Raw genomic sequence first — 12,859 nt, forward strand, 5'->3', positions numbered from 1 at the left:
GTACCTCCTTCCTTTCCTCTCTCTCTCTCTCTCTCTCTCTCTCTCTTTCTGTCAAATTTTGGTTGGCTAGAACTTTGTGGCATCAAATTAGAGTCGTGGTTCACCATTGTGTGGTTGTTGGGATGGGTGCACTTTGAATTGGTCACCATGGCTAACTTGTTAGATGGGTTAGCACCTTAGTTGGTAGACCCGACAGAATCCTTTGGCCAACAAATGCTGACAAAGTTGGCGCCACACTAGTCCATTACTGTCAATATCAACACTTTGTCACGATCTGGTTGGCCACCAGTCTAACGTGCTTAGGGGAAATTTGACAAAGTGATCATTAACTAAGCGACTTCAATTCCATTTGACGACCTCATTCGTGTTGAAAGGGTTAAGTTTAAGTACAACCCGGTGCACGTACAGTGCATTAAGGAAACATCAGCTTAATTTCCTGCAATATTTTCTGTCCTTCAATCTCTGCGCAATCCGTGCAAGCATGAAACAAGGATAAGGCTTAGCTTGAATTGAATTCAACCTGTTGTAGATTTATCTATATCGTGCTTGAAATTTTGATTGGTGCCTGACACGTTTTGGTTGAAATAAATATGCATGAACAGGCACCACGTAGACAATGCTGCGAGGTTATCAACGGCGGAGATGGAGAGGACAACCTGATCCAGGTCAAGATTAGAGGCTGCAAACGCTTTGAAAGTGTGACTCCTCTGTAGAATGTGCCCACATTCACACAGCCGCCGCAAAGGGTCTCTGCTCAAGGGAGAAAAAATGCCAATTCCCACGGCAAAAGCTCCCTGTAAATATAAAGGTCTTTTTGCACCTGCAACCCCCTTTTTCACTTCATTCCCGATCCATTTTTAGTTCTTGTTTTGCCCTTCTTTGGGTTTGACCAACTCTCTTTATCCTTGAGTTGGCATATGGCAATTTGAGTAGTCAGCTTAAATCTAGTATTTAGGAAACCTGATGGAAATAACCTGGAGAAATTCTTCTTTTCTTTTTTTGTCTCTTATGAAAAGGATAAATTAAGTTAGGCTTTTTGACTGCTATTTGTGCTTGTGTTTACTGTCTTTTCTGGTATTCCTCCTTGTTGTAGTTAGCCTTTTGTCTTTTTGTTAAACTAGATCTCTTTGATTTCTTATCGCTTCCCAACAAAAGAGACTTAACAATGACATATCCATTTAGTAGCAAATAAAATTTATCTTAAAAAAAGAAACTCTTGTTGCTTGATTTCCAAGAGGCAACTTAAACTCCTAGGTAGCCCTCAAATAATGTTACTACTCCAATTAGATGCACCCAACCCAATTAATAAAAGACTACATCATGTCGTGGGCAACTTCTTTGTTACAGATTGTTGACACATCATAAAAAAACCTGCCTGTCTTGGCTGAGCCCCTCAGCATCCTACAAAATATATCGACCAATGAATTGGAGGAAAGGGTCCAAAAATGGGAAAAAAAAACATAAAAAAAAGGTTTAAAGCAATAAATTCAAACATTTTTATCTGTTTATTCACATTATTCTCATATGTTTGCATGATTTGGTATGGGATGAGAGAAAAAGTACCATGCAATCTTGGAAGTTAATAAATTATAGGTTGAAGATGGGGAATTACCCAACACAAGAATTTCAGTACAAGAGTTGATCATTTTTTGGCACTGGAAGTGATGCATTGATCAGCTTTTCCTTAGATCAAAACGAGGGCATCCTTTGAGCTTTCTTTCATCAGCTCCTGGTAACTGAAGGAAAACAAAATTAATCAAAGGCTGTATGTCATATGTCGACAGAAATAAAAGGATAAGTTTGTGAACTAATAATATTCTAGAAGACATTTTCTTTGGTACATTGAAAAAATCCACTGTGCATTAGCCTTTCTGGTGATTAATGAGTGACAAAATGTTTATTAGGCCCATGGTTTTATTACCCTTGTACCAGTTTTAGCTGTTAAGAGTAACATACTGCAAAATGAATCATATGGCATAACAATCCCAAAACACAAAGACCCAATCAATAAAAAAAATCCAAGACCCAACGTAGAGAAGCAATAATATATATATATATATATATATATATATATATTATTATATAATATAGTACTTAAAGTCGATGGAAAATTGATTACCCGTACGCCATAATATAGTCAAGTCAAGATATGATTTATATCATTTATAAAATCATCTTCTCTTTAACAAATAAGGAAAAAAAAATTCTCTCTTCTATTTTTTTTTTGTGAGTAGAAGGAAAATTAATATTACCAAAAGTGTTTGGTTTTACTCATGATTCAATCATAATGTAATTAATTTATAATCACATTCAATTTTTATTTTTTTTGGTTGTTGTAATTGGAGATTAACCAATTAATTATTAAGTTAAATGATTGGAGGTTCAATCCCCAGGCCCATACCTGCAAATATTACATTACTCACAAGTATTCCATATTGAAAGCTTCTTCCCTTCCTGTTTTCAATCTTCAATTGTGTACTTGCTTCTTTTTTTTTACAAAATCCTCAAATTCATAAAATTATTGCCCTAAACGTAGGAAATATCTTTACATATAAAGACAAATAACACAAAACGTTAATTAGCAAAGGGAGAACCCACATGCATGTTCCTGATTATTGTGCCATTATGATTTTCATCTTCGTTTGGTCAACAGTAGGAAAGAGATTCCTGGGTTATTTCTTGAGAGGATATTGGCATGTTTCAGGTTTCCTAGAGCTTCACCAAATTTAATAAAGTTCAATTATTGTGAGTACTCAATTAAGCGTGTCAATGCAGTAGAAGTTGCCATCAGAAATACTTGTCGGTAATTTCTTTCTCTTTTAAATTTTTTTCTTCAGGTCTTTGGATGGTCAAAGACTCAAGGTCTTGTTCAGGAATTCCGTAGGAAAAAACAAAAAAAATTCAGTCCAACATGAAAAGAAACGCTAGCAAAACCCAATAAATTATTTCAGTAACAGTGCGTATCCCATCAAGGACATTGATTTCATACTCAGTATTTCAATCCTCGTTGAACCAATCAACCCAACGCGGAATTGGAATTACCAGTTGCTTTCCTACCGCAAAAGTGTCATCAATCCAATGATAGGAACTTGCAATTACAAGCGGGAAACAGGAATTAAGGCATTCAAAACCCAATTATTCCTTTAAATAATAGTATAATTAAACATAAAATGTATCATTAAAATATTTTTTTTATTAAAACAGTGATCAAAAGAAGTTGTACATCAATTACATTAAAAGTATTTTGAGAATTTAAATATAATAAAAATCTCTCTATTTATCATCAATTAATTTTAAATCAAATGTCGTCGTTTGTAACAAGTATTGCTCTTATTTATTAGTTGAGTTTCTCTCAATTCATGTCTCCTGTACGAGAACAAAAATTCTTAAAACGTAATTATATTAATGATTTCTCCATTTATAATCAATTAATTATAAATTCCATTTATTAGTAAAGTGGCAGTGAAGAAACACGGACTCTGGAGACTTGGTCATTTGACTGATTCAATCCCATCTCTAAATTCCATTCCTGGAGTATGAAGTATTAGCTGACCCCAGAGGGGGGAAAAAGGCAAACAGAGAGGAACAAAAGCAAGACTTGGATTGGACTAAAGATTTAGAGGACGCGACTTTGAAGATTATTGAACTAAAAGAATGGAGAGAATATTAAAACCTGTAAGCAAGTTATATTTGTACTAGCGTTCCCACACTGTAGTTCCACACAACAAAAAAGTCTACCCATCCCATTGATTACAGATGCACAAAACAATGGTTCTGACTATGACAGTTGGGGTGGGAAACTATTTTCATCCATAGCTCAACGGCTCAAGCAAGTCAAAGACCTTGTCAAAGGTACATACCGACTACCTACAATTGATTTTACTTGGAAACTGTTCTCGGGACCCAATGGTGGCTCTTAAGTCCTCTGCTCAACATAATTATTGAACCAAAAGGGGAACAAATTATATCCAAAACCTTTTATCCTGAGACATATACACAAGAGGAAAATGCAGTTTTCTCTATTTCCCTATTTTTATCTCTAAGAAAACACTTTCTTAAAACTTAAAAATTTACATTGAAAGGAAAACAAATTTGTTTAACTTTATATTTTTATATGCTAAGGTAATTTTGTAATTTAGCATTATATTTTTAATAAATAGTTATTACAGTCAATAGTCAGTATTTTTTGTTGTAATATTATCTTCTCATCTATCCCATTTCCATATTAAACCTTCATATTTCCAAAACCAACATAATAATTAGAAAAAAAAATAAAGAAAATAATCTTAGGTGGCAGTAGAGCCAGAATCGTAGTAGACCAAGAAAAAATTCTTTTTCTTTGTATTTCTCTCTCCTTCGTTTCACACACAAAAAAGGGTAATTCCATAGTTTCTGTTTTTATTATCCGTATCTTCCCCCGTAAGCACAACAGGAAGGGACTAAGCGCGGCCGAATGAAGAAGCTTGGAAATGTCCCCCCTAAATCTGCACCATCTCCTCAAATACCCATTTCTCTCCGCTCCATATTTATCCCTAAAACCCTACCAACCAACCCAAAGCAGCGTAACAGATTAACAGAACCTATTCCCAACGTTGGCAGCTGCTAAATCAATAACAAAAAAAAAAAAAAACTCGGAAGAGGAGATTCGCTCGCGCCATGATTGCGGCGTCCATGGCATGGCTCAGTGCAGGGGTAGATAAAGCCAGCTCCGGTTCCAAAAAGTGCTCTATTTTCCGTCAGGAGAATTCTTCTTCTTCTTCTCCCACGCTTGAAATCTTAGCCTTCGAGACGGCCAAAACCATGTCCCGCCTCGTCGCCCTGTATAGGTCTCTGTCTGACGATGAGGTCTGCAAACTCCGGACAGGAACCATGAAATCCCCTGGCGTTGCGTATTTGAACTCGACAGATGAGAGCTATCTTCTTGGCCTTGCCTGTAAAGAGAAGCTCGAGGATCTCAATCAGGCTGCCGCCATAATTTCACGTCTGGCTAAGAAATGCATCGATCAGGAACTTAACAGGTTTGAAATCGCCTACCACAACATCAAACAGGGAATTATTGATGTCAGCAAGATTGATTATAACTCCAGAAACGTTGGAAAGATCATTGACAAGATGGAGAAATGCGCGAACGCAACATCTGTTCTGTACGCATCTTTGATAGGCCTCAACGAATTAGAATTGTCAGAGAAAAAAATGCAGAAGTGGAAGATAAACGCCTGCCCCAAAAAATCATCAGAAAAGACCAACATTGACTACTTCAACGAGAAAATCTCTTTCCAGAGGAAACAGGTTCGACATTTCAGACAGATTTCCCTTTGGAACCAAACATTTGATAAGAGCGTTGGGTTAATGGCTCGGATCGTCTGCGTTGTTTACACCAGAATATGCACCATTTTTGAACCCTTTGTTCCAAGCCTGCCTCGCACCACCAGGAACAGACATTTTCAAACGCGCCTCTATGTTTCGAACCCGAAACCTTTGCACATGAAGGTTTATCCAGAGGCCAATTATTGCCTCCTTCTAAATAAAGATAAGTACATGATGAAACAAGCCTCCAAATCAGGTCCAATCATGAAAACTCCCAGGATCAAACCAGGTACCACCCGTTTCCACAGCGGCGAACTATCTCCTAAAGAGAAAGGCTTAGGTTTCCGAATTTCAGCTGTCACCATAACCGATAGAGTCACCACCAAAATCAACAATGAGGAGAATAACAGAAGAAACCAAAGGCTGATACAATTGCCTCCACCCAACACTGTAGGAGCAGCAGGGCTTGCCGTTCGTTACGCAAACGTAATCATCATGGCAGAGAGCTACTTCTACTCAGCGACAACCATCAGCGACGAAGCACGGGAGCAGATGTTCGAGATGTTACCGATGAGCCTGAAACACACGCTGAGAGGGAAGCTGAAAAGCCATTGGTGCAGGGATGCTGAGGAGCGAGATGGGCAACATGGTTTGGCGGAAGGGTGGAAAGATGCCTTGGAGGATATAATAGGATGGTTGGCTCCAATGGCGCATGACACGTTGAGGTGGCAGCAAGAAAGGAATTTGGAGCAACAAAGCCTAGACGCGAAGCCCACCGTTTTATTGTTGCAGACATTACATTTCTCGGATTTGGAGAAAACGGAGGCTGCGATTGTGGAGGTTTTGGTGGGATTGAGTTGTATATATAGATACGAGAACCGGCGGGAGAGGGGTGCTAACGGTGGTAGATGATCATGATTATGGGCTTACCTTGGAGTAAGCTGCCATTTAGGATTTTATTTGAGATTAGGTTCTTTCTTCTCCTTCTTCTCTGTCTAATTTATTTATTCTTAATATACTTTGATTGGTTGATTCTTTTATGTTCTTTTTCAATCCCTTCTTGAAGAAGAGGAAATGCAAGAAGTGAGTAATAGATTTTATGATGTGATTAGTTGGGGGTTGAATTATACCCGTAATTAAAACTATAGTAAACTTCTCTTCGTTTAGTTTTTTTGCCAAAAGATTCATGTTTTCCATGCAGAAACAGAATGGTGAGGGCTTGAATTTGGCTGTGTATATAATGCATTCTTTAGAAAAGAAGAGGCTACAATGTTTTGATATTAAGGGGAAGCAAACAGGCAAGAGGGGTGCACCCGAGCATTTGTCTTATTGGTTGGTGTATAATCCCCCTACTTAAAGAGTAAGGTTCGAATCCTCCCTCGCCCAATTATAAAAAAAAAAAAGAAACAAGCAAGAGGGGGTTATCAAAACCCATGTGATGTTCTTGATGAGGGATCTGCAAATAGGGTAGCTTGCTTAGGCTTTGCTTGGTTGGAATGATAGAAAGAGATAAGGATGGAAAAATTTTCAATTTAATGGTTATCCTATACCTTATAAGATTGTTATGAAATTGTACATTTAAGATTAATAGCAGCACAAAATCAAGAGATTCAAGCCCAAAATGACCTGTTGTTAAGACTGAACTTCTTACCATAAGACGAAACCTTTGTTAGTAGCAACATGGATATGTTGCTGATGCATATGTTACGAGTCATTACTCTCTTTACAAAAGGTTAATTTATTTAAGTATGCAGCAATCACATTTATAAATTTAAAATCTTTCTTTTATTTATTCGATATGAAATTTTATAACTTTCTCTATCATTTAAATTTATAACATTTTCGTTACAAGTAAAGTCACTTTATTATTTCACGTATTGAAACTTTTTGTGTGATATCAAAATTGAATTTAAATTGACTCTGATATCACTTTATCATAAAACTATATATTATACTTAATAAAATATATAATATTGATATTTATAAACTTAAAAACTCGTCTCTTAATTATTCGATATAAAATTTTGTCTCGTAACACTACCTCTTTTGGGATATAAGTAACCCAAGTCCACGGTGGGCTGGTAGCAAAATGTACCGTATTCGCTGGGGACAAATGATAGCCAATTACAGCTTTGGGTCAGAAACTGCCCAAGTAAACTGAGGCCCATGTTTTATGGACAAAACAAAGGTTGCGCCTTTTTAAGGCTAAAAATTTCAGAAAAATCCATGCCAGAAGTATAAGCAATGAAAGCCCCAAGGCCTGCCAAGTTAGCTTGGGCCTAAGCTTTAAAGCAAGTAGTATATATTTAGTAATGGAAAATGTTACTTTACCCAATCCTACAACTATAGTACTTGTACCAGTCTATGGTCCTATGAATGCTAACTATTAATTTTCTTCAACACAAAATTGGTAAAAAAAGAAAAAAACTAAGAATGAATACTAGTTAACTGGTAAATTAGTATTCATATTGACTGATTTTAATGCTCAATTCAAACCAATAGTCTTTTCCTTCTATAGAACATTAACCCTCTTAGAAATAGGTTATTACCCTTTTCTCAATCTCATTATATTCCATTATCTCACTGCTTTTCTTTCAATTTTCAGCTATGTAATATGTGAAAAGATAATGTGATGCCATAACTGAAATAGGCTATAGAGAGTGAAAGAAACATTATCTTAACCTATTGGGTAGGATAAGTTTGACATTTGAATTTGACTTTTGATAAAAGAAACAGAACAGTTGGTTTCCAATTAAACAGAACATGATCCTTTACATACAGGGAGATCTTTTTAAAATCTGTGGCCTTTCTTCCATGCAGGCAGCTGTATCTGACTTTGAACAAAGTCAGCAACCCATTTCAGTTTAATAAATATAAAATAAAATATGGCCATGATTCATTGGGTAGCTACGAAATTTCATCACCTTTTCTCTCCTTGAAACTTAAATATTCAACTTGAGGGAGAAAGGGACACCTTTCATATCACAAAAGATTGGGGATTTAATCCTCACCATCCTTGCTTTTTAGTCAACACCGAAATAGTTGACAACCCATTTCAAACACAAAGAATTTGCTATTACTTTTTTTTAAAAAAAATTCTTGCAATTTGTTGTCGATTTCTGAAGGAGATCAATGTACTTGTGAATTATGGTTTAAGCGTTATATTTGTATGAATAATGAATTGTTCGAACATATAACAAAAGATTCATTTTAATTTAAAGTGTTTTTTTATACTTAATAAACATTTCATTATTCATATGAATATGACGTTTGAATTTTTTAAATTAATATAAAATTTTATCTGAAACATGATGTATTAGACAGACAGACACCGTATCCTTAGTTCATGTAACATAGTATTACAAAGCGATACCAGAAACTATTATAACAAGAGATACCAGAAGCTAAGAGAAGAAAGAGCAAGGAAACAAGCTGCAACAAAACTGATGGAGATTTCATTCAATGGCTGCTGATACATATACAAGCCTAAAGATTCAAAAATACCTTAACTGATCTTCAGAATTTGATACGTAAATCCGCATAAAGTATGACTAGCACTAAGCTAAGTCAACAATCTATCAACGAAAACCAAATTTATAAACATAAACAAGTAATATAATTCACAATAAGCATGCCTAATTGTCTGCCACTAAGCTGCAGCAAAGAGATGTTAGTCTGTAGAGACCAGAAACTAATCTTCAAAAACAATCTAACAAGACTTCAAGGAAAATCTCAATTCTGACAAAGAGTAAGCGAGCGTGATTTGCAATAACCATGATTGAATGTACAAGTAAAAACTAGTATTTCCAGTTTGTTGTTTTTCTTCTTTGTAGATTATGCAGCTAAGACAAATAATGTCATGACTACAGCATATATGTACAGTACATTTTCAATGTTTTAAATACTTTAGTTAGTTTTTTGGCTTTAAATGCATCTTCCATCTTAAGGTAGCCAAGCCTAAAGTAAACAGAAATGGCCGCAGAAACCACCATTTTGATTCTCCTCAGCCTCATTATCCAACCATTGCTGGGCGGCTCCCAAGGTCTACCTAGGTTCAACAACAACACTGACCAGGAATCCCTTCTTGCATTTAAGTCTGAGATAAGTCGTGATCCTCTCGGAGTTCTTGGGACCTGGAATCTGAGTGCTTCCTTCTGCAACTGGACCGGAGTTACTTGTAATGTCACTAAGCAGAGAGTTACAGGTATCAACCTTAAAAACCATGGACTTGTGGGTATCATTGCTCCTCATATTGGCAACCTCTCCTTTCTTAACTACTTGAACCTTCAAAACAACAGTTTTCTTGGAAACCTTCCGCAAGAAATGGGTCAGCTTTTCCGGTTAAGAACACTGATTCTAGGTTCTAACCAAATTCAAGGCACAATACCATCATCTTTAAGTTTATGTACTAGACTTACTCTTCTTGATCTGTCAATCAACAGGCTCCAAGGAACCATTCCAAAAGAATTAGGTTCACTTTCAGAGCTTCAAGACGTATCTTTGGCTCAAAATTTTCTCACAGGCCCTATTCCATCTTCATTTGTGAATCTCTCTTCTTTGACAAATCTAATTCTAATGTCAAACGGCCTACATGGACAGATACCGGAAGGGTTGGGTCACCTCCCCTTTTTAATCAACCTTCAGGTCGGCCTTAATAGCATTTCTGGTGAAATCCCACCTTCATTGTTCAATAGTTCCTCGTTGATTGCCTTAGCTATGGCTGGCAATAGACTCACAGGTACCCTCCCTCCAGATATGTTTACTACTTTAACTAGCTTAACAACCCTTTACTTGGGAGGAAATCTTTTGTCCGGACGCATACCACCGTCTTTAGGCAATGCTTCAAACTTAGTTCGTGTTGATCTCTCAAATAACAGTTTCAGTGGCCAAATTCCATTACAGTGGAACCTGCCAAATATTCAAATTTTGAGCTTACAAATTAACAAGCTCGTTAATGCGGGCAACATGGATTTCATAACTTCTTTGGCAAATTCTACCCAACTTCAAGTATTTTCGGTGGCGGAAAATCAGCTTACTGGTAAGCTTCCATCTTCTATAGGGAATCTCTCTAGACAACTTTCATTGTTGGTCATGAATAACAACTTTTTTGAAGGAAGCTTACCTGGAGAGCTAAGTAATTTGATCAACTTGACCCTGATAGCTTTTGAACGCAATTCCTTGAGTGGAAGCATTCCACCTTCAATTGGTAGTTTGCCAAACCTGCAGAATATTTACTTACACCAAAACAAATTCTCAGGAGAGATACCAGAGTCTCTTGGAAACCTGACTTACTTATCTGAAGTTCACCTAAGCAACAATTTTTTAGAAGGGACTATTCCTGCAACCTTGGGAGACTGTCAGCGTCTTCAGTTGCTAGACCTGTCAGTTAACTTGCTTAACGGAACTATTCCCAGATATATATTTGGAATTCCAAGTTTTGGAATGATCCTGAACCTCTCTTTCAATTCTTTAAGTGGATTTGTTCCTGCCGAAGTAGGCAATCTGAATATGATTCAGGCAATAGACATGGCAAATAACGAAATATCAGGGGATATACCTGTCACAATTGGCGATTGTTCAAGCCTATTGTATTTGAATATGTCTAGAAATTCATTTCAGGGAACAATACCAAATTCTCTAGCCAAATTGAAAGGTATAGAGTATATTGACCTCTCCTCAAACAAACTCACCGGTGTCATCCCGACTTCTTTAGAAACTTTAAAATTCTTGCAAGTTTTAAACCTGTCCAGGAACCAGCTCTCGGGAGAGGTTCCAAAAGCGGGGGTTTTCAGAAACTCAACAGGGGTTTCTCTTTCTGGAAATCTGAAGCTTTGTGGTGGAGTACCAGATTTAGGACTCCCAAAATGCGATTCTCCAGGAAAACACTCAGGTGATTCAAAGGTAAAAATTATACTAATAGCGTTGTTTGCATCTGTCGCATTCATCATTATCTCCATGTTAGTCCTTTGGTCCGTCAGAAAGAAATGGTCAGGAGTCCTTGAGGATAACGATGATGCTAATTCACCGGAGGGGCATCCAAGGTATAGGCATCACGATCTCAAACTTGCTACCCGAAATTTCAGTTCAGAATATTTGATCGGAGAGGGTAGCTTTGGATCAGTTTACAAGGGAATTTTTCGTGATGGAAGTTTGGCAGCTATCAAGGTCTTTAAAATGGGGCAACATGGAGCTTCTAAGAGCTTCCTAGCTGAGTGCAAAGCTCTTCGAAATATCAGACACCGGAACCTTGTTAAAATTATAAGTGTATGTTCAGCTGGCGATTTCAAGGCATTAGTCCTTCCGTTCATGCCAAATGGAAACCTGGAACAGTTACTTCACCCGAGAAGTGAAAACTGTGAGGTAGAAAAAGCTCTTGATATAAACCTGAGATTGAAGATAGCTCAAGATGTCGCCTCAGCACTGGCGTATTTGCATCATGATTGTGAAACCCCTGTTGTGCACTGTGATCTTAAGCCAAGCAACGTTCTCCTGGATGGAGAAATGGTAGCTCATGTTGGCGATTTTGGACTCGCAAGGATCCTACTTAAGAATTCACCCAAGGCTGATCTTAGCAGTTCCCTTGGACTAAAAGGATCAATTGGCTACATGGCTCCAGGTGATGTTTTTATATTCTGTAACTCTTTTCTTTTCAACAATGATTATATGTTATGTTTTTATTCCTTCTGTTAATTCTTCTGAAAGCTGAACATATCTAGCATTAATGCAGAATATGGGATAGGGGCAGGGGCCTCAACCCGAGGGGATGTCTACAGTTTTGGCATACTGATCCTGGAGTTGTTTACAAGGAAAAGACCCACAGACAATCTGTTCACTGGAGATATGGATTTTCAAAAATGGGTTTCAATGCACCTTCCTGACAATCTCCTGGATATTGTGGATCATGAACTTCTGCAAAACGAATGGCAGCCAGCACATTCTGACGGAATAGCCACAGTGATAAATTTTGGATTGATGTGTGCCAGAAAATCACCTGAAGAACGACCAACCATGAGAGAGGTCTCTGCAATGATAGAAAATGTCAAGGCCAAGTTATCAGAGTAAAGCTAATGGTATGCATCATGGTTGCTTCACAAACTATACCTATTTATGCATTAGATTTGTCAGTAATATATTCTACATTAAAACTATGTTAACGGTCAACTTAGATTGAATTGGAATTTTGTTTTCCTTTTCCTGCTGCGATGATAACGAAAGTTGTCTTAGGCTTTTGACATATGCACTTGGAAAACCTAAAGAATGAATGCTTTTGGCCTGTAGTCTGCCACGTTGCCTTTTATATTATCATTTGAATACTTCTACATTGAACAGAGAGAGAAGTTCCTAGAGTTGCCATTCCCTTTGCTCTCTTTGGATTCAATCTAATTTACTTGGGAATGGTGCATCTTCCACTAGGCAAAGTCCCCATTCCATTTTGCGGATAAGGAATGCTGTGAAAATAAAATTCTACCAATGTGCTTTAATGAAAATAAAAATCCTTTAATCACCGCATTTACATCTGAGGTATTACAGTAATCAATATAAAAACGAACCC

General features: G+C 37.1%; 3 protein-coding genes across 3 annotated transcripts in view; all 3 read left to right on the plus strand.

Annotated features, from left to right (window-relative positions):
• The window catches only part of LOC18597705, a 2,757-nt gene extending 1,916 nt beyond the window's left edge, over window positions 1-841 (plus strand). The window contains exon 3 of the mRNA XM_018120855.1: window positions 603-841. Within this exon, the coding sequence (XP_017976344.1) occupies window positions 603-713 (111 nt within the window). The 3' untranslated portion in view covers window positions 714-841. The remainder of the gene's footprint in view (window positions 1-602) is intronic.
• Window positions 4,657-6,219, plus strand: LOC18597706. The gene has a single exon (XM_007026883.2). The coding sequence runs from the start codon at window positions 4,657-4,659 to the stop codon at window positions 6,217-6,219; it is 1,563 nt and encodes a 520-aa protein (XP_007026945.1).
• LOC18597707 (putative receptor-like protein kinase At3g47110) lies at window positions 9,132-12,598 on the plus strand. Its single transcript, XM_018120880.1, has 2 exons — window positions 9,132-11,923; window positions 12,035-12,598. The coding sequence occupies exons 1-2, from the start codon at window positions 9,280-9,282 to the stop codon at window positions 12,367-12,369; spliced, it is 2,979 nt and encodes a 992-aa protein (XP_017976369.1). The 5' UTR covers window positions 9,132-9,279; the 3' UTR covers window positions 12,370-12,598.

The sequence above is a fragment of the Theobroma cacao genome, chromosome 5 (assembly GCF_000208745.1).
Source record: "Theobroma cacao cultivar B97-61/B2 chromosome 5, Criollo_cocoa_genome_V2, whole genome shotgun sequence".
NCBI lineage: Eukaryota > Viridiplantae > Streptophyta > Magnoliopsida > Malvales > Malvaceae > Theobroma > Theobroma cacao.

Coding starts and splice junctions, on each gene's coding strand:
- LOC18597706 (XM_007026883.2), top strand. CDS start 4,657: ATGATTGCGGCGTCCATGGCATGGCTCAGTGCAGGGGTAGATAAAGCC.
- LOC18597707 (XM_018120880.1), top strand. CDS start 9,280: ATGGCCGCAGAAACCACCATTTTGATTCTCCTCAGCCTCATTATCCAA. Junction 11,924..12,034: donor AATTGGCTACATGGCTCCAG/GTGATGTTTTTA, acceptor GCATTAATGCAG/AATATGGGATAGGGGCAGGG.